The sequence below is a fragment of the Notolepis coatsorum genome, assembly GCF_963971535.1.
Source record: "Notolepis coatsorum genome assembly, chromosome: 12".
Classification (NCBI taxonomy): domain Eukaryota; kingdom Metazoa; phylum Chordata; class Actinopteri; order Aulopiformes; family Paralepididae; genus Notolepis; species Notolepis coatsorum.
This window is the reverse complement of record NC_140176.1, coordinates 17,292,707-17,314,769: the sequence shown is the minus strand read 5'-3', so window position 1 is coordinate 17,314,769 and position 22,063 is coordinate 17,292,707. Positions and strand designations below refer to the sequence as shown.

At 45.2% G+C, this 22,063-nt stretch overlaps 1 protein-coding gene across 1 annotated transcript; it reads right to left on the bottom strand.

Annotated features, from left to right (window-relative positions):
- Positions 1 to 7,898: 7,898 nt before the first annotated feature.
- On the bottom strand, positions 7,899 to 19,566 carry LOC311238513 (neutral cholesterol ester hydrolase 1-like; the record flags this gene model as incomplete). The annotated part of the gene is made up of 5 exons (XM_084326607.1): positions 7,899 to 10,351; positions 10,962 to 11,133; positions 11,230 to 11,299; positions 11,450 to 11,672; positions 19,432 to 19,566. 5 exons carry the CDS (start codon positions 19,564 to 19,566, stop codon positions 9,731 to 9,733), a joined length of 1,221 nt encoding a protein of 406 aa, XP_084182733.1. The 3' UTR covers positions 7,899 to 9,730.
- Positions 19,567 to 22,063: the final 2,497 nt, after the last annotated feature.

Sequence of the window (22,063 nt, the reverse complement as noted above, 5' to 3'; positions counted from 1 at the left end):
ATCAATGCAGGATTGATATCATATAGCCCTTACCTTCACTAGGATGTACCCCAAAAAGAATATTCCAATTATCTGATCGCGAGTCCCAGTATTGGTGTCGATCGTGTCGCCAACATAATCCACCACACATCATGCATCGGGAGCATTTGACGCTTCTCAATCCGATCGCTATAACCGCTCCATTTGCCCGACAAAGAAAAGTGTGCCCGGTGACATTTGACCATTGCACAGGCCAAGATACAAGGTTTCAAAGGGTGCTCGATACCGCCGTCTAGCTGGATGCGGCCGCTATTGCACTTTGGCGATCTCAGACTCATTCCCTATGGTAACACCAAGGTCCCTGGATGAATAATGAATACAAATATTGAAAAAAAGGAAAAACGATCAAATAACGAGTAAACTCGTTGTTGGCTGGGAATGAGTTAAACATGACACTACCATCATCAAGCGATTCAAGACAACAGCATTGCCAAATCACGGACCAGAACATCAGGATGATAAAATATCACTCACCAAGGCTGTGAGCTCACTTGAAGAGAAAGGCAGCACTGGCTTTCGATGCTGGCCAATGCGCTAAGTCGCGGCTGTCCCATGGTATTGCGGGTAAACGTTTTTATGCTCTTTAAGGTGGAAAAGTTCCTCTCTGACTCAGATGTCATAGGAGTAGTTATGATGATTTTCACTGTCGGGAGGAGCCGGAATCAAACCGGGAACCTTCCGATTACCAGACGACTGCTCTACCTTCTGAGCCACTGCCGCCCAGATAGCTACATGGGTTATTCCATGTGTGACCCAGATGGACTGCCCATCCTGGGCCAAAACCTACCCAACCAGGCCCCACACAGTTAATGGGTTTGCCCGTGTGTGACCCATACAGGTAACCCAAGTGGGCCACAGATAAAATGCCCACTCTGAGGCCATGCCCAGTTGTCACCCGTGAAGACCATGTATAACCCACACACATGTTTTGGGTGGGTCTCTCTCACATATGCACAGACGTACGCGTGCACACACACGCATATAGTAATGTTACACACATGTTACATGCACAGGCACAAACACACATACACACACACAGGGTGTGTGTGTTTTTGTGTTCTGGCCAAGTCCAGATAGGGACACAAAGGGGAGAGAGAACTGGCTCACACACGAGCTACTCCCACACAATGCTGACTCCCCCGCTCTCTTTCCAAACCTTGGCTTTTTACTCCCTCATGCCCGCTCTCTCTCTCTCTCTCTTTCTTTCTATCTCTCTCTCTCTCTCTCCCTGAGTCTGTGTTGACATGACCTCCTCAGGATGCTTGCCAAGTTAAACGACACACACTCACATTAGTTCACTCACTCACTCTCTCATTAAGTTGCTCAATCACTCACTCACTCTCTCACTTGTTCGCTCACTCACTCTTTCACTCCCTCACTCACTCACTCACTCACTCACTCACAGCACACACACACTCCCGAGTCCCAAACCCAAACAATATAGCTGTAACCAATAGTTGGCACTGGCACGTGAACACCTCTGGGAGGTGGGACAATGAAACAGACCAATGGGTAAGAAGGAAACCTGAGAGCCAACCAATGGCCAAACAGGAAACTTTTGGGGATTTTCCAGAGTTATGTTTTTTGGCTGCCTCTGCTTTTTTTGTTGACTGTAGGAAAGGTTCCAACTGAGGTCCACGCTTTCAGTCCTTTATGATCAACTACTGAAGTCTATTACTGTGTAATATACATGTGTGTGTGTGTGGGACAAAGTGTGTCTCTATGTGTGCGTATGAGAAAGATAGAGTGTGTGTGCTGTGCATGCATGTGTGTGTGTGTGTGTGTGTGTGTGTGTGTGTTGTGTGCACGCGTGCATGTCATCGTGGAGTAGGGAGGTTGAGGCTGCTCACTCAATGCTTCATTTCACCCCAGGAATCAGGAGTTCAGAGAGAGAAAACAGTCTAGCCTGCACTCCTAGAGGGTAGCAAGAGTCCTGAGAAATACTAGGACTTCAAATGTGTGGGGAGAATATTGTCTGTAAATGTAATGATTCACACACACACACACACACACATACACACACTGACACTTTTTGTTGTTTTTGCTCCAGTGTTCAGGTTCAAACTGTGTCCTTGCAGTTTTCTGAGGCCCAGAATGTGGGTGCACTCCTCCACTCTTCCTCCCTACAATCTCTCTCCGTCAGTCCTCCCTTTTTCTCCCTCCCTCCCTCTCTCCCTCCTTTTTTACCGGTCAGGAAGAAGTGAACAATATGACCTTTAGTCTAAGTTACTGCAGTGATAACATTCTCTCTCTCTCTCTCTCTCTCTCTCTCTCTCTCTCTCTCTCTCTCTCTCTCTCTCTCTCTCTCTCTACCACTCCGGACTTTCTCACCGTTCTCACCGTTTTGTTTTTCAATCTGTAGGTTGGTGTTTTCTTTTGAAATAATCATCCCAGCACCATGATTAACGAGTGTACAACAAGCTTTCACTGGGGTGTCTCACTCACACACACACACACACACACACACACTGACTCACACATACACCCGCACACACTGACTCACATATACACACACACACACTAACACATACACATTAACTAAGAAGTTGTACACATAAATACACAAACTCATATTTAGGCTGTTGCGTGGGGGAAATCCCCCACCACTGAGTCAGTGCTGCTGCTCTGTGGTATATGAACGTTGTTAAGCTTTCGCTTCAGTCATGCACCCGCCCACACACTTTCATTTTGCCATCGGACCGAGTCTTGACGGGCAATTACACGGTAATCAAGTGTGTAGAATTAGGGCTGGCAAATAGCATGCACACGCTGAAGCTCCACACACGTTGGTTTGGGAACTCCTGGCACACACAAACACACACACACAATGATGGAGAAAAGGGCAGGCATTGGGGTGCCCCCCCTCCTCCTACCCAGTCTTTTTTTTACATTAAGATATGAACTAGGATAAAGTTGATTTATAAAGTTTACATTTGCTAATGTGCTACTTATAATCCTCTACATTTTTTTTTTATCCACTTTTTCTCCCATTTTTCTATATTTTCTCCCATCCCAATTTCGTATCATCCAATTCAACCCTCCCCTGTCACGAACGCTGTTTCTTGCCTCCCACAAGCCGGCTGCAATGTGGACTAAGTCATACATAGCACAAGTCCCCTCCGGTACTTGAGGTAACAGCAGTCGCATCTTTTCACCTGCGCAGCTCGATCTCTCAGTGGCGAGGAGTAACGCGTGGGAGGCTCACGCTGCCCCCGACACTTCCTGATTCTACTGCGCAGGCGCACCAACCGACCTGTAGGAGTCGCTGTCCACAACGCCCGATCCCCACCCATCAGTTTCCCACCCCCTAATACGGCCAATGTGTATTAGTACGGACGACCAGCTAAACTGAAAGCAAATGTGGAGCGCTGGGCTCGAACAGGCAAGCCCAGCGTCTCCAGATTTTGTGGCGAGCGCCTTGCCCACTACGCCACGTAGCCGCCCATTATTTTCCTCTACATTATGGTTCATATTTATATTTGCCTGCTGTGTCATCCCTGGTTGTAGGTAGAGGCCGCCGGTGTAAAGTGTGCAGCGTAGTTGAGCTTTGCCCAATGTTCGGTAAATGTGTATTGATTGATTGATTGAAAACTTTATTAACAGAATGGGTACAATACAGTACGGCTCAATACAAAACAACTGCTAAGAGGATGCAGACCAGAAAAAGACTTTCGTCTTGTTTACATCGGGGTCCCCCATTTTCAATTCATCAGGACATTTATGACATACAGAACTGTGTAGTAAAAAGAGATCATAAAAAATATATACATCCGAAGGGGAAGAAACTGTACATTGGTGGGGGGGGATTTGGACATTTACGGGGCCAGTTTCTTTTTTTTTATTATCTTTTTCCTCCTTCTTTTTCCGTTTTTCTCCCCTCCCAATGTTAGTCGTTATGCCAATTCCCAATCCCCTTCCTGGTCGTTGCGCACTCTACCCCCTACCGTCGGTCTGGGAGGGTCGGAGACTATCACATGCTTCCTCCGACACATATGTACCCAGCCCACCACTTCTTTTCACCTGGCAGCGTGGACTCTCACTGGGAGAGTGTAACGTGTGGAAGGTCACACTACCTCCCTCCAGATCCTTCCCTCGCTGCGCAGGCGCCCCGACCAAACTGTAGGAGTCGCTGTTTACAACGACCCGGACCCACCCACCGGCTTCCCTCCCGCTGACTCTGCCAATTGAGCCAGTATGACGGCCGGCCAAGCCGGAGGCAACGCTGACAGCCGGATTCGATACCAGTGTCTCTCGCGTTGGTGACGAGCGCTTAGTCCGCTGCGCCACCCAGGGGCCAGTTTCTAATTGCAGCCACGCATAGGTGCTCTTTGAGAGCGGTTTTGAAGGAAGGTAGGGATTCACATTCCTTCACGGTTGTGGGTAGGGCCTTCCACATTATTGTGGTATAATTGCGAAACGGGTTTAGTTCCTTGTTTGAGCCGAATCTGGGTTGAACATGATTTGTGGAACTCCCTCTGGTGTTGTGGTCGTGGAATTCACTGACCTTTGGGAAGTATTTCGACATGTACGTGGGTATCCCAGTGGCGTAGTGTATCTTGAAGACCAGGCCCATTGCAAGTTGCTGTACTCTGTCGTCTACTCTAAGCCATCCTAGGTTGTCAAAATCTGCAGGGGTGAGGTGGGTTCTAGGAGTAAGGCCCAGAGTACAGAAGACAGGAGAGAATTAGGGCACGGTAATGTCCCCTCTGATGTGTCCAATGAGTCCACACTGCACACACTCTGCATGTAGGCTATGTTTCAAGGAGCGTGTTCCTGCTCATCCTACTCATGCCGTGTGTGTGATCATGTGATCCAAGGGGTATGTCACAGCTATTTGACGGGTTTGACTCCTGGTGCTCTGCAGGCTTTGACATGAAAAGAGAGAGAGAGAGAGAGAGAGAGAGGGAAAGAGAGAGAGATTAAACAAGAAGGAGAGTGAGCGAGAAGGACAACAGGTTTCTCTGGTTTAAGTAACACGCAGTGCTGACTGTGCACTAAAGAACAAAGACAAAGAGAGATTCATCAACTCCATATCAACCACGGTTTGGAGGTCTGGCATGATGTGCCATTAGTATTCAGCTCTCCTGTCCCAGATTATCACGAGTCACGCCGATGAATCATGAACACAGACGCTTCTGATCAGCTGGATGCTCTGGATAAAAAAAGATAAGACCTTTAGATATGGGCACAGGCATTCTCCCCTATTTAATAACAATTTAATCCTTATTGCACAACAACCTATCAGATATCCTGGATGGGAAAAGAAAGGCATAAACACATTGGGGGATATCTTCGATGACCATGGTCTCCGCAGTTATCAAGATATATTCAACAAATTTAACCTCACCAATTCCACTTATCTCTTCTATCTACAAATAAGAGCAGCTTTGAGGGCTCACAGAGTCCCATTAGATATTCCACTTGAGCACCACAGATTTCACAAATTATTTTATGACAAGGAGACGTCGAGAGGCTTCGTCTGAGTTTTATCGCCACCTACTTACGTCCTCATATGAGGTCCTTCCCCTAGACTCGGTTTGGAGGAAGGATATCCCAAACCTGGAAGTAGATTTTGATTGGGATGCAGTCTGGGAAATTGTTCGGCTATCATCACGCAACCCAGATCACCAACAGATTAATCTTAATTTAGTTCATAGGATTTACCTGACCCCTAGATGATTGCACCTAATGGGTCTCAGACCGAACTCTCGATGCTCCTTGGGAATGCCCTCCTGTCAAGACTTTCTGGGAAAATGTAACCACTCAATTATCAGAATTTTTGTCTCTGACCATACCTATACTGCCTTCTGTATTGTTGTTGAATGATGTTTCTCAGTTATCGACCTCTGTACATGTAAAGAGACTCATTTTGGCGGGTCTTACGGCTGCCAAAAAATGTATAGCGTCACGCTGGATTCAACCGGATAAAATGTGCCGGAAGGTTTGGGTTCTTACCTATCTCGATGTGATTTATGTAGAGATATCCACTGCACGAATTTTAGGTGTTAATGAAGCCAGAATAGCAGTCTGGGTAGCTATGGTGGAGAAGATAAAGGAACGCATATAAATTTGTAATTTTCTGAGGTTAAATGAAGTAGTGGATGTATTAGTCCAAGTAGGGGTCCTGAGGGGGGGGGGGGGGGGAGGGGAATGGAAGAGCGAGCAAGAGCCGATGTATTGTATTTATAATTTTAATGTCTTTTAATTTACATTCATTCTGATTTAATTACTGGACTGTCATTGTTATTATTATTTATGTTATTGTCCTGTGATTTATCATTTATCATTGATTATTACTGTTACTGTATTGTTTGTCTTGTTTCATGTTAAAAAAAGGGAAAATAAAAAACATTTGTTCAAAAAAAAATATATGGGTATAAAATGTTGCCACTGAACAAGTAGCCTAATGGAAATTCAAAAGAGGCAGGCAGATAACTATTTTCTATATATTCCATAAATATTGATGAACAGTCAGTCATAAGTATGCATAGATAGTCAAGACATTCCTTGGTCAGGGTTATGATGGTAAGATCAAAGATATATAAACATAAAACAAAGTTTGGAAATTTGTGTTTGGTCGATTATTTCTCCGTTGTAACAATGCTTCTTGGCAATACATTTTATACTGTTGGAAAGTCTGTTTATTTCCCTTTTAAATGGTGCCGCGTTTGTAAGGAACATGCATTTGTGGGATGAGCAGCACAGCCGAGTATGTGGGTTGCGCCCATGAAAACTTGACAAATCTTATTCAAACTGCTTATTCTGCTGTTGCTATTGACTCGTTTGGTGTCGTTTGGTGGATTGGATGATTGAAGTCTATCAGTAACAAGGAAGAAACAAGACTTATTGGCAATTTTACAATTTATTAATTTAACAAACAGTCAGGAGCCCTCAGTAGCGTGTGGAAGAATCACACACGGCCACAACAGCCTGGCACCTCCTCACGCGGGACACCAGCGTGGTCACACACTGCTGTGGGATGGCATTCCACTCCTCAACCAGGATTTGTCGCAAGTCAGCCAACGTGGTTGTGTTGGTCACCCTAGCACGAAGCACGCCCAAGCTGATCCCACAAGTGTTCAATTGGGTTGAGGTCAGGACTGTTGGCAGGTCATTCCATTCTCTCTACTCCCAGATTCTGGAGGTAGTCTCTGATAAACCCGGCTCTGGGGGGCGAGCGTTGTCATCTTGGAGGATGGAGTTTGGTGTGTGGTTCTTTCACACGCTACTGAGGCTTCTGACTGTTTATTAAATTAATAAATTGCAATAAAAATGTTCTTGGGTGCAACCCATATACTCAGCTCTGCTGCTCATCCCACAAATGCATTTTCCTTACAAATGGGGCACCATTTAAAAAAGGTAAATAAACAGGCTTTCCAACGGTATAAAATGTATTGCCAAGAAGCATTGTTACAACAGAGAAATAATCTACCAAACTTTGTTTATATATATATATAGTTTATATAATTTGACAATGTTTGTCTTAACTTCAAAGCAACTAGCTGTCATTGCATAAAAAGGCAGCTTCCCTGCATGCTGCAACTCCACATCACACCACCAGCTAATACTCCTCCAAAACAGGACTGGATTTAAATAACTAGGAAGAAAATTGCACATGAAAACGATACGAGCGATTGAGATTTCTTTTGGTTTTTGGTAAACGTTTACACGCTCTCTTGGATTACACTGCTCACGAGAACATGCTTACTTTCTCTGAAGGGGGACATATTATGGAAAATGTATACGCCGGGCAGGTGCATGCTCAATACATGTGGAAGAAAGATGTGCTGGAAAATAAATAATTAAAATGACATTTGGACAACAAAAATCTTAACAAACATGTTCCACAGACTCAAGGAAGCCGTATACAATTATTTAAAAGATACATAATATGCCCTTAAAAGGACTAGGGAATATTAGAGGAGTGGTGCTGATGGTGGTAAACATGTAGCACGTTTTGGAGTGCCGACTGTTGAACCTTCAGAAACCACAGTAGAGTAGAGCAACGGTGCGAGATGATTGCTTTTGAGCACAACAATTCCTTTGCAAAATCATGTAAAATGGGTGACTTGTCCATCAGACGGCATTGGAGGATCTGGCGCCATCTCCCTTCAGAAAAGAGTACTACACACAGACGTGCGTAGGGTCTATGATCAACACACAGGTCTCATCATACTCTTTTGTGTGACTACTAGTAATTCTAGTGAAAAATACACGTCAGTCCCTATTATAAATACATGACAAAATGGTAGATTGAGAGCATTTCACATTATACAGTACATTTACAGTAAATTATATCTATCTTTAAATGATTTAAAACTTGGTCCCTGCCCCGAAAAAAAATATCACAAGAACCCTATTTACCCGTGTGACATGACAATAATAAAATGATAAAATGATAAAAAAATTACTCCATATTGTACATTCATTCTCAATAAGTGACGCCAAATGATGAATGACATTATTCTCACCCACTTCTGTCCCTGCATCGGTGCAATCGACTACAAGTCGGACTAGTTATAATTTACACCCACTACACAAAAAAGCACCTCCCGGGCTAATAGCTCCGCTGCTTCAAGTAATTATTTCCACAGTTCAGTGCAGTTTTCTCCAGTGTATCGGCTACACACTCTTGGCTCTTGTGTTACGGGGGGGGCCCAGTGCCAAACTGATCTCTTGGAACCGACAGACTCCCTTGGGTTCCCTTCATTACATGAGCTGGTGGCCAGGGAGGGGTGGGGGGATACCAGATACTCAGTTTGGGGTCCGGCCTCAGTCTTCTCCTCCTCCGTTGCAACAATGCAGTAATAATCTGGCATGACCTTCACAGCTATCGTCGGTGATCCTAGCTCGCAAAACGCAGCGGCCTCCGGAGAGCACACATCAAGAGAACTGCCACGTTTGGCTCCCGTCTCCGCTAAGCTTGGAGATGGGGGATGACGTCAAAAAAGTACAGTATTGCACAACCTAGTGAGTATACACAGCTGTGAACTTTGGCTTACACTACCCCCAGTGTAGGCCGAGGTTAACCTTGTTCGGCTCCGTGTGCATGTGCGTGCGTGCGTGCGTGTGCGCGTGTGTGTGTCTGTGTGCGTGTGTGTCTGTGTGCGTGTGTGTGCGCGCGTGTGTGTGTCTGTGTGCGTGTCTGTGTGCGTGTGTGTGTGTGTGTGTGCGTAGACAGCTCAATCTCTCAGTGCATCAGATAGGTATAGCTTTGAGGTGTAGCTTATAGGTGTTACTTCACGTCATCTCAGACTATGGACGGTATAGATTGCCATTGAATTCTAAAACACGATTATATAAAGTCTGTTAGGTAGCTAGTAAGACATCACATCAGTCTTATGTCTCATTGGGTGCATGGCCAGTGACTTACAGTCACGCGGCTCTTCAAGCGTGCCTACTTTTGGTTTTGGGTTTGGGTTTTTGGGACACTATGACGACAACGCCTTTAGACATTGTGGTCGAATAGATTCTAAATATGTCAGGAATCTAGCTCTCATGGCTCTATATAGGTCCGTTTGGTTACAGTTTCACAGATTTCCACCGTATGGATTACGTTTTCTAAAGAGACGCTCCCTTCTCAAAGAGGTCTCCAGAGCTTCTGCCCATTTCTTTTTGGTAAAATATGTTCATGCATTTATTCTATGGGTCCAATGTGACGAGCTTCTGGACGGACTTTGATCCGTGTCGTCTAGAGGTTCTGGTCCAGCCAGCGTATGTATCTCTCCATGCTCCTCCATCCTACACTGGACCGCATCGGCAGGTACGCGAACACCATGCAAGCGTGGAACCCGTCCTCGTAGTGATCGCTGGTCACCGCCACGCCAGCGTCCTGCAGACGCCTGGCATACATCAGTCCGTCGTCCCGCAGCACGTCAAATTCGCAGGTCATCACGTACGCCCGAGGTGTCCTGCGCAGAACCTGCTGTTCCGCCAACAGTGGTGCCGCGCGCACGTCTATCAACGCAGGCACCTCGGCCACCACCCCGGGCGACCCCGTTGCCTTGACGACCGGACTGTAGTTCTTCCTTCTTTTGGCGGGCAGCAGGGCGGTCCAGTCCAGTTTGGAGCGGATCTCGGGGGTGATGGACGGCTGGTCCAGGGAGCTGTGATTGTTGGCCAGCAGGAGGGGCTCCAGCGAGGCGTCGGCACCCAGGTACTGCAGCCAGAAGCGGACCATGTAGGGCCGGTAGAGGATGGGCACCGCCTGATTCTGCTGGTAGGACGGGGTGGAGAAGTCCAACGCTTGGAGAACCGGGTAGATCAACGCCTGGGCCTTGAACTTCACCGCCATGCTGTCGTCGGAGCCGAACTGTGGGGACAGCAGGGGGTTAGATCTCCAGGATGCGTGTATGTTTTCCCTAACGGAGTTGCACTTCCGCGTTCGGTTTGCGCAATCTGATTGGCCACTGACGTTTTTTTCAGCGCCAATCGCGTTACTCCTAACAAACTGGTTAAGCTTGGCGACTCTTTCGAAGTTGCTCTCTTTCGAAGTTGGTTATGGTTAGGGTTAGTTGGTTAAGGTTAGGGTTAGTTGGTTAAGGTTAGGGTTAGTTGGTTAAGGTTAGGGTTAGTTGGTTAAGGTTAGGGTTAGGGTTAGTGGTTAGTTGGTTAAGGTTAGGGTTAGTTGGTTAAGGTTAGGGTTAGGGTTAGTTGGTTAAGGTTAGGGTTAAGGTTGGGTTAGTTGGTTACGGTTAGGGTTAGGGTAACAGCCTGCTGGCGCGATTGTTAGGAGTAACGCGATTGGCGCTGAAAAAAACATCAGTGGCCAATCAGATAGCGCAAACCGAACGCGGAAGTGCAACTCCGTTAGGGAAAATATACACGCCTCCAGGATGGAGCACACAGCGTCAGTATGATACCCGAGCACCGGAGAGGTGATACACGTGACGTGAGAGTTCTGGTCCGTCAGACAGGCGTACCTCTTGGGCCACGGCCGCGGCCAGGTTGCCGCCGGAGCTGTCTCCGGACACACACACTCGGTCCGGATCGATGCTGTAGAGCCCGAGCACCCGGGCGGAGAGGAAGGCTCGCGACGCCGCCAACGCGTCGTGGTACTGGTCCGGGAACACGGCCTCCGGAGCGAGACGGTAACTATGGCAACGACAAGAACAACGAGAACATGATTAACAACAAGGTGAAGGGAGTGCTCTTTTCTTTTTTTCTGTTTAGACGGCAGCATGAACTCACTCCACAGACATGATGACTGCATCCAGGTCCTCCGCCATCTTCCGACACAGTAGATCATAGGATCGCATCCCTGAAGGAAAGAAAATTTTAAAAGATTAAAAAAATATTCCAAATATGTAGGCCTATTAGGATATTATGTGAATTGTGTTACAAAAACCATTATAATTCATTACACATTTCTAAACTGCAATATGAGATCAAGATTTCGCTGAACACTCACGTCCACTGCCAAGGGCCCATCCACCGCCATGGAAATAAATAACTCCCCTTTTCAGTTTCTGCCCTCCGGTTGGCTGGAACACCCGCGTGGGCACGCCCCCCAGGGTGAGGTCAGAGACGAGCACGGCGGGACAGGAGCGCGCCTCGATCACCTCCGCCCAGAACGCCACCGTATTCAGCACGTGGACACTGTGGCACACGCCCAGCTTCTGGGCCATGTCACCCTGGAAACACACACACGCACGCACACAAGCACACGCACACACAAATCAAAACATCTGGTTATCTCCACCAGGCGAAGCGCATGTGCAATCCATACTGGCCCCTCACACGAGGCTAATGGCATAATCAAAGATGTCTGGTAAAGGTCAAGGATATCCAGCGAGAAGCCAAACTTGAGATTAGACTGGATGAGAAAATAAATAAACATTAAAAGGTACAATCGGCAAATGCCCGTCAAACAGCGCCATCTAGGCAAACAGTCCCACCTGGTACTGTCTCACCTGGTACTGCCCCACCTGGTACTGTCTCACCTGGTACTGCCCCACCTGGTACAGTCTCACCTGGTACTGTCTCACCTAGTACTGTCTCACCTGGTACTGTCTCACCTGGTACTGTCTCACCTGGTACTGTCTCACCTGGTACTGCCTCACCTGGTACTGTCTCACCTGGTACTGCCTCACCTGGTACTGTCTCACCTGGTACTGTCTCACCTGGTCTCACCTGGTACTGTATCACCTGGTACTGCTTCACCTGGTACTGCCCCACCTGGTACTGCCCCACCTGGTACTGTCTCACCTGGTACTGTCTCACCTGGTACTGCCCCACCTGGTACTGTCTCACCTGGTACTGTCTCACCTGGTACTGCCCCACCTGGTACTGCCCCACCTGGTACTGTCTCACCTGGTACTGCCCCACCTGGTACTGCCCCACCTGGTACTGTCTCACCTGGTACTGCCCCACCTGGTACTGCCTCACCTGGTACTGTCTCACCTGGTACTGTCTCACCTGGTACTGTCTCACCTGGTACTGTCTCACCTGGTACTGTATCACCTGGTACTGTATCACCTGGTACTGAGTTTAGTGAGGATGGTGGAGGAGTTGATATTGCTGGCCACAACCCAGGTTCTGCCAAGAGAGGTCTGGAGAAATTCACAGTAGCCTATATAATAAACTACTATATAGCTATAATATATATATATATATAATATAGCAATATAGTACCGGAGATGTGGCCAGCATTAACACAACCTATCTCCTATCTCCACTCAACTCCAACCCACACATCAGGCCAAAACAAAAATGTGTGTGTGTCTGTTTGTCTCTCTCTCTATCCGGAGCTAATCTCACTAACTACAAGGCCATGGTGGATGAAACTGGGCACACAGGCTGACAGCAGGCCAGGGATGTGGATCCTGGAATATTTTTCTAATCGGAAATTTTATTTTAATTAATTTCCATCATTGTCCATTCAAATAGATATTCAGTATAAAGTGACACCTTTTGAACACAAGAGGGCGATACTACACAGGCTCGCTGCTCAGAGCTTCAGGGAATCAGCTCTCTGGACCCTGTTTACAACATGGAAATGCCACAGTGAAGCTATTGTGTGGTTGGGTTTCTTGAAAGGCGCTATATAAATCCAAGCTATTATCATTATTATATTATTATTATTATCATTATTGTTGCTATACCTATGCATTAAAAACATGTATGCATAAATTAATTACCAACATTGTCCATGATTGGAGCCTGTTTCTAACATGCTTCCTAACATCCTCCTTATGTGTCCTTTCATCCTATCACCCATCCTGTGCTTAAATCATTGACCGCTGTAGAAGCAGAAACCGACTTGGTGGATTTATATATTAGAATATTAGAACCATACACTGTTTAGACTAGTGTCTTATTTATGTTTGAACACTAGGGGGCTCACCACCTCAATTATAGCCCCACATCTATAAGTAACCTTGGTGATGACTGGAATCTCATGCACCTGCGGAGGATTTACTTTCAAACCTGTCTCACTGTTGGAACTGCTTATCCGTAAACAAACAATTGACAACTGTTCTGTTCATCATCATTCACTATCATTCACCTTTGGACAACAATAAAACCCTGTAAACCGTACCAGCTGCAACTTGGACATTCACCTCATTTAACATCCACAACTTTGGTACCGAGTAAAGAAGTAATTGCGGGTGCATCGTGGACACTGTCAGCACACCCAGGAATGACAGTCGGCCACTACAACCGCCATGCTCTTTTCCCATCTTTACTCAATGGCGCCAGCATTATTGACCATTTTAGCGATGTTTGCGGACCCATCGTGTGTTCTGTATTATAGCTATGGAGACAATAGTATGGCTCATTTGACAGGCATAGTTTATAGTCCAAAACTGACTAACCAGTTAATTTCTACATACTGTAGTTTGTGCGCTATTCCATGCTAAACATCGCCCCTTTCCAAAATAATCCAGTCTTTTTTCATAGATCGCAAGATATGACGCGTTATATGCATTATGCCCAAATTGTTCTGGTTGCTCGCCTGAAACTCCAAATAAAAAGGTATATACCATATACATATGTGTCTTCACAAATTCATCAAGGGGGGTGGGGGGGGGGGGTCGTTTTAACTTGAAACTGTGATCGTTACCAAAAAGCATGTTTTAGGTTCGGTAAAATACGACACTGATGGTACAAAAACATGTTTTAGGTTCGGTAAAATAGACATAGAATAGACCTTACCTTAGCCAGAAGGTACTCCAAAAAGAATAATCCTGGTGATCCCATCGCGATCGCAATTACTCGTGTATATGTGTATACTCGTGTATACGGGAAATAGGTTTGAGGCGATAAAGTCTCAGAGCGATCGCTCTGTCCTGATTCCCTCTGAGGGGGAGGAGTTCTTGCAGACACTCCCCACACTAAAGTGGCCCTACACTAAACTATCCCAGTTCAAAAGGTAGGCGATACTGCCACCTGGCGGGAGTCGATCGTCATTGCGATTCCAACGTAGGCAGCTGTGCCAGGGAGACCCAAGAAGCTCTGAGCGAGTGTTTAGAATGGGGATCAAAGGAAAAATATCAAAGGATCAAAACCCGAGAAAAGTCGGGTTTGACTCTCAACGGTTGGCGACGAAACCCGACTTTTCTCGGGTTTGGCGGGCAAAGAGTTAATAACATGCTTCCTATCACCCATCCTGTGCTTAATAACATGCTTCCTAGGATGGGTGATAGGATTCTTAATAACATGCTTCCTATGCTTAATAACATGCTTCCTTTAACCATTCCTATGCTTCCTAACATCCTTCTTATGCTTCATATAATCCTTCCTATACTTCCTAGCATCCTCCCCATGCTTCCTATAACCCTTCCTACTGTATGTTTCATAACATGTTTCCTATTACTATCTAGTAGGGATGTCCGATATTATAATATTTTTTTCATTTATTTAACCTTTATTTACCCAGGCAAGCAAGTAAGAACAAATTCTTATTTTATTTATTGTCAGAAGTATGCATAATGTTGTGTTAATTCCACGACAAGAGATATTTACCTGAAATTATTCCGTTTTGGGGGGGGGGGGGGGGGGGGGGGGGGAACCCTGCATATATCGGCAGTGATGCGTTCTTCATGGGACGGGGTTGCATGCAGTCCAGCCAGAGTTTTGTGAGCAGAAGCGCGTGCACGCACAAGCACGGATGTGCACGGCACATGCGTGCACACAGGATTGCGCTGCACTCGCCATTCGCCAACTCGCTATAAGTACCCACCTGGGCTACTTTGCATATCAATAGCGGCGGTCGTCAGGTGTGTTAAATACGTTCTCAGATACATTCACACAGAACTTGTGAATGAAATGTGTTACATTCCATTTGTAGAGGCAATTAGGCATTGTCTTTAGTCTGTGCTTAAGCGAGGGAACATTTATGCGCATGTGCGGGAGCGTGCGCACGCGCCCTGGAGCGTGCGTGCACGTGGCGTCATTAGCGTGCGTGCAACCAGTGTTGATATGACGAAGGCAACACTGCATATCGGTATCGGTTGATATCGGTATCGGAAATTAAGAGTTGGACAATATCGGTATATCGGGTATATCAATAAAAAAGCCATATCGAACATCCCTACTATCTAGCGTTAGCATGCTAATGCTAATAACTATAATTGGAAATCGGTCAGCATGTTTGCCTGTGTGTTTGTTAGGGTTAGCATACTAATGCTAATAACTACAAATAACTACAAAGAGAGTGGTCAGTGATTTTGTGTGTTTGTCTTTCTGCGTGTCCGGCGTGCCGCCTGGTGGAGGTTTGTGTTCTACTGAGCACACCTTTCTGTCTATAGTCTTTTCATTCTTCTGGTATGGTATTCAGGAATTACAGTTTAGTCACACATGTGCAATCCATACATACAGTATGAGGCTAATGACATAAACAAAGATGTATGGTAAAGTTCAAGGATACCCAGCCAGGAGCCACACTGAGATTAGATTGGATAATAAAGTAAATAATCATTAATTAATGTACAAACTGAGGGAGGAGTTCCGGTGTCATGGAGTGCGGACGTACATCGCACTCGCTCTCCCAACTTTTGTACATTTTCACACTTTTATAACCCTCATTAATCTCCAAAAAACGTTTAGATACTGATTTTCACTTTAAGACTTTTTAACACTTTCAGCGCCATAAACTGTCCCCATCTCTGCCGCTTCAAGGCCAGCTTAAAATTGTCATTTTCACAGTGTTTCACGATGTTTGCAGAGCTGTGTGTGTGTTCTGTATTATAGCTGTGGAGACAATGGTGTGGCTCATTTGACAGACACTACTTGTAGTCCAACATGGAAAAAAATAGTTTGTTTCTACACACTGTAGTTTGTAGTTTATTACACGCTAAACATTGCGCATTTCCAAGATAATCCAGTCTTTTTCCATAGATCGCGAGATAAAACGCGCTATGTGCAATAAGCCCAAACCGTTCTGGTTGATTCCCTGAAACCCCAAATACTCCCAATTCAAAAGGTATATACCATGTACTAGGGCTGGGCGATATGGCCTAAATATGATATCACAATATTTTCTGACCTTTCGGCGATACACGATACGCATCACAATGTTTTTCTTTTTTTCCCCAAACAATTCATTATGAGGCTTACCAAGACAGTATTTGAGTTTGCAAGCTAACATTAAAGACAAAATAAAATACCCATGCATTTAGCATTTTTATATTATATATTAGATTTAGATTATTGTATTATTAGATTATATATTGCATATATTTAGCAATGAGATATTATATGATTTAGATATGAAATATGATGAATTGAAAATGGGGGACCCTGATGTAAACAAGACGAAAGTCTTTCGCTGGTCTGCATCCTCCAGTCCACTGTTGTTGTATTGAGCTGTACTGTATTGTACCCATGCTGCAATCTGTTAATAACGTTTTCATTCATTCAGACGGCAAACAGAATCATTTTGATTGACAGTCGAGTCTGCCAAATACGTCACACCGCTTGCACCCGCCCTGCTGTTCTTAGCACCAATCGGCAAGCACGTATTAATTTTTTACTTCCGCCATTGGAGAGCTCAATGACAACAACAATAGCTCCCCGCGGCCGACGTTTAGCTTTTAGCTCCGCAGGAAGACTAAACGACTGGAGGCATAATGATTTTACTGCAACGGATGTTATAATAAAAGCCTTTCCATACATCTGTCTGATTGAAAACTTTATTAACAGACCGCAGAATGGGCACAACTGAGTCAGCACGGGCTGAGATATGAACGACTAATGCTTGCTATATCTAGGTCGACCTCGGACGTTGCTATGTAAATACGCTGATGTTATTGAACATGTAACTATATAACGTTAATGCCACAAAACGAATGCCTTTGTTATCATAAGTAGTAAATTTGATGCAGTAGTGTGTGTGTGGGGCGGCGCTGTTCAAAAGTTTCAACGTGTGGACCAGATTGATGCGACACAATCCTCTTGGGCAAAACATCACGATATCCACGATACGTTTAAAAAGTGTATCGTTAATGAACTGTACCCGATATTTATATAATATTGTCATATCGCCCAGCCCTACCATGTACCTTCACAAAATCATCAAAATCATTTATTTACTCCTTCATTTATTCTTCATGTTATTTATTATTGTGTGATATGTATGTTATATGGGGGAATCTTTTTTTTTTTAAGATTTGATTAAAAAAAACAAATTAAAAAGGTACAAACTGCAGTCAAACAGCGCCCTCTAGGCAAGATAGTCTATCCTAGTACTGTCCCACTTGGTACTGCACCTGGTTTTGTTTTGTTTTGGCCTGATGTTTGGGTTGGAGTTTAGTGATTGATTGAAAATTGTATTAACAGATTGCAGAATGGGTACAATACAGTACGGCTCAATACACACAATTGTTAAGGGGCTGCAGACCAGAGAAAGACTTTCATCTAGTTTACATCAGGGTCCCCCATTTTCAATTCATCATAACATATAGACATACATGACATACAGGGTAGACAGTACTGTTACATCCAGACATTTATGACATACCAGATCTACAAATATACAGTACTGTTTAAGAATACAACGCCTGTCATATAGACCCTGGCGTTGGAAACTATGATTAATAGACAAGTTTCTAAAAAGAGAGTATACATTATATACATTTGAGAGTATATACATTTGAGGGGGAAGAAACTGTACATAGGAGGAGGTTGGGTAGGTGGGATGGGGAGGGGGTTGAGTAGGTGGGGTGGGTGGGGGGGGGGGAGAAAAGTTATTGTCAGAAGTGGGATGGTGGAGGAGTTGACACCTAGGAACACCTACGGGAGACTGCAATTCAAAACTGGCCCCTGTAAATATCCTAACCCAACCCCCTCCAATGTACAGTCATCTACCTAGTATGGTTGTCAATAGTCCAATGTACAATTTTGTTTGTTTGTACAGTGTCTCCCCCCCCCCCCCTCAATGTACAGTTTTGCTTGTTTATACAGTGTGTCTCCCCCCCCCCCCCCAACCACCTCCAATGTAAATTACCCAGTATGGTTGTCAATATCCCAATGTACCCAACCCCCCCCACCCAACCTCCTCCAATGTACAGTTTCTACGTCAAATGTATATACTCCCTTTTCTTGACTCCTTCTGTATCACAAACAGTACTGTATTTGCAAATCTGGTATGTCATAAATGTATAGATGTAGCAGTACTGACTATCTGCATGTCATGTATGTCATATATGTCCTGATGAATTGAAAATGGGGGACCCTGATGTAAACAAGACGAAAGTCTTTCTCTGGTCTGCATCCCCTTAACAATTGTGTGTATTGAGCTGTACTGTATTGTACCCATTCTGCAATCTGTTAATAAAGTTTTCAATCAATCAATCAATGATATTGCTGGCCACAACCCAGGTTTTACCAAGAGAGGTCTGGAGAAATTCACAGTAGCCTAGATAATAAACTACTATATGGCTATAATATTATATAGCAGCTATATATAATAGTACGTATTATACTGAGCCTATAGACCACTCTTGGCAGATGTGGCCAGGCCAGCGTCCACACAAGCTATCCCACATATATATCTCCACTAAACTCCACACAATGAATGAATGAATGAAAACTTTATTTAACAGATTGCAGAATGGGTACAATACAGTACGGCTCAATACATACAATTGTTAAGGGGATGCAGACCTGAGAAAGACGTTTGTCTTGTTTCCATCAGGATTAACAAATGTAATCTAAGTGCAATACCAAGCGGGGTCTTTTGCCTAGAAGTCGCTGTTTGACGGCATCATATTCTACCTTTAAACAACACAACAATAAACAACAGGGCGTAAATAGATTGACAACATAATCCGCTGGCCAAAGATCAAGGCATCATCCAACCTCACTTCCCTCCCAATAAACTGTCACTCAGGCGCACTGTCAGTTGAACTTGTTCCAACTCTCACATCATCAGCAGGCAGCAGCTCTTACCACGTTCATAAAGCCCCGAAACAGCGCGTCTAGCAGCATGAGTTTCCACGGCTCGCTCACAGCCGGCGGCAGCGGGAGGTAGATGTAGTAGGCGGCCGCCGACAGCAGCACGGGGCCGATCCAACGGAGCCTCATCGCGGCGGCGGGCAGGATCGGACACGGGACGCCCCGGTGAACTACAACCAAATAACCAAACCTTGGAGAGAGACGCGGATCGTCCGCCGGGGGCGAACCAGAAAATTATGCAAAAGAGCGACATTGATTTCAAAATAAAAGTTGATCTTTTCCGCGAGAGCTTCTTGGCAAAGAGCACATGGCGGTATGCGGGCAGGGCGCTCTTATTTTGAAATCCGAGTTACATGTTCGGAAGTGAGGTAGGACACAGAGTGTTGCGTAAACGCACATATTTATGGAGAATGTCGGCCAGTTCCTCAGATGCAGCATCATGCATGCATGCTCTTTCCTCGTCGTATAAAATATAACACGCCAAGCCCATTGACACCACAGAGGAAAAGCAGGCTAATGCGAATAATATTATTGGAGAAGAAGCTGCAGAGAAATTACATTGTCAACAGAGAAATGGGGTCCAATCTATCCCACTTCATGTTAATGGCTGCTAGGATTCTCTCTCACATGGGATTCCAGACAGCAGCCAGATGCCGCCTATAGAAAGGCCACCCTGCCTGTGATACTCCCATCCCATAAATTATAATAATAAACCTACAGACCACCATCTCCACTCTTTCGAAATATATTGTAGTCAGCAGAGAGACATTGGGCCCAATCCCACTTGCACTGTAACCTATGTGTGTGTGTGTGTGTGTGTGTGAAGGAAGTTATACGGCATAGGTAGGCAAGGCCTACACGGGTAATTGACAACACCTGAATAATGGATGCTTTTCAGGCCATTCAGTGAGAGGGCATCTCTCCTGACGATCGATCGGATCTTGTAAATTGAAGACAAGTGGCTCCAGCACATTTGGCTGTTAACCTGTTAAGCATCACTCATGTCAAGTCTGAACACACAGGGCTGTGGAAATCAGTTTGCTCAGCAGGTGCACTAATTCCCTTCATGTCTCAGGTGTACTTGTTTTCTACCACTGGGGGGCAGCCTTCACTTGCAGTAAATGCCTTGGTCCACATCAACAGCCCCAATATGTTTTTATTTTAATTTTAATTTTAGGTATTTCAATTTTTCATCAACCTCTATCTGTCTCTGTCTCCCCCTCTCTTTATTTTCTGTCTCTGCCTGTCTGTCTGTGTCTCCTCTCACTTGTCTGTCTTTTTATGAGGTTACCCTGACTTTTGATTGCCATCACAGATTTGATTGATGGACATGTTAATTCACAATTTAGAACCACTAGACCTATTCCAATGAATGGAAGCGGACAGTGCCGGTTAGCCTTCGGGAGAGGTGTTATAGTTGGACAATGCCTAGGCTAACCGGCACTGTCCGCTTCCATTCATTGTGCTAAGCTAGGCTAACGTGCAGCCAGATAGCTTTCTATTGAACGCACAAAGAGGAAACTGGTATCTATCTTCTTGTCTCTCTCTCTGGAGAAGACAATAAGCTAATTTCCCCAAATGTTGTTCCTTTAAGTTAGTGGAGCCACTGTAGAAACTGAAAACATTTAAACATACGTGGCAGCAAAGTGCTCTCCTTTGGGTGCACTGTGGGGTAGGGTTCAGCCTTTATTCCAGGGCTTGTACAGAAGAGTGGCCTCATTACTTTACATTCGTTTTGTGGCTAACTAGCGAGCTGCAGATATCTATTGTGAAAAAGAGAATGGAATGTGCTGAGAAGGACAGGTAAGTAGGAAACAGGCCAAGGTATCCATGTACATGTCAAAATACTTCCCAAAGGTCAGTGAATACCACGATCACAACACCAGAGGGAGCTCCACAAATCATGTTAAACCCAGATTCGGCTCAACCCACCCTCCAATGTACAGTAAATTACCAAGTATGGTTTTGTCAATATTCCAATGTACAGTTTTGCTTGTACAGTTGTACAGTGTTCCCCACCCACCCACCCACCCCTCCTACCCAACCCCACCCCTCCTACCAAGGTACCCATGTACATGTCAAAATACTTCCCAAAGGTCAGTGAATACCACGATCACAACACCAGAGGGAGCTCCACAAATCATGTTAAACCCAGATTCGGCTCACTACCCACTTTCAAAAACACTCTCAAAGAACACCTACGGGAGACTGCAATTCGAAACTGGCCCCTGTAAATGTCCTAACCCAACCCCCTCCAATGTACAGTAAATGACCAAGTATGGTTTTGTCAATATTCCAATGTACAGTTTTGCTTGTACAGTTGTACAGTATCAATATTTTGATAGTCGCCACTCGCCACCTTGATCATGAGTGAGGCTTTTAACCATGAATTCCTCCTGTGTAAAACACATTGAGATATAACAGGGAGATACCATCGTATGTCAGCTTCTTTTAGAAATAGATTGTCTGTTGCCTCTCAGGAGCAGGGCGGTGTTACAGCCTCAGCCAGGGCCTTTCTCTCCCCTGTCTGTCAGCAGGTCCCCACAGCCTTATGGCTCTCTCCCTGTTCCCGCCTCACCATCAGCCAGCCTACCTGGGCCGGCCTACACACCTGTGAACTATCATC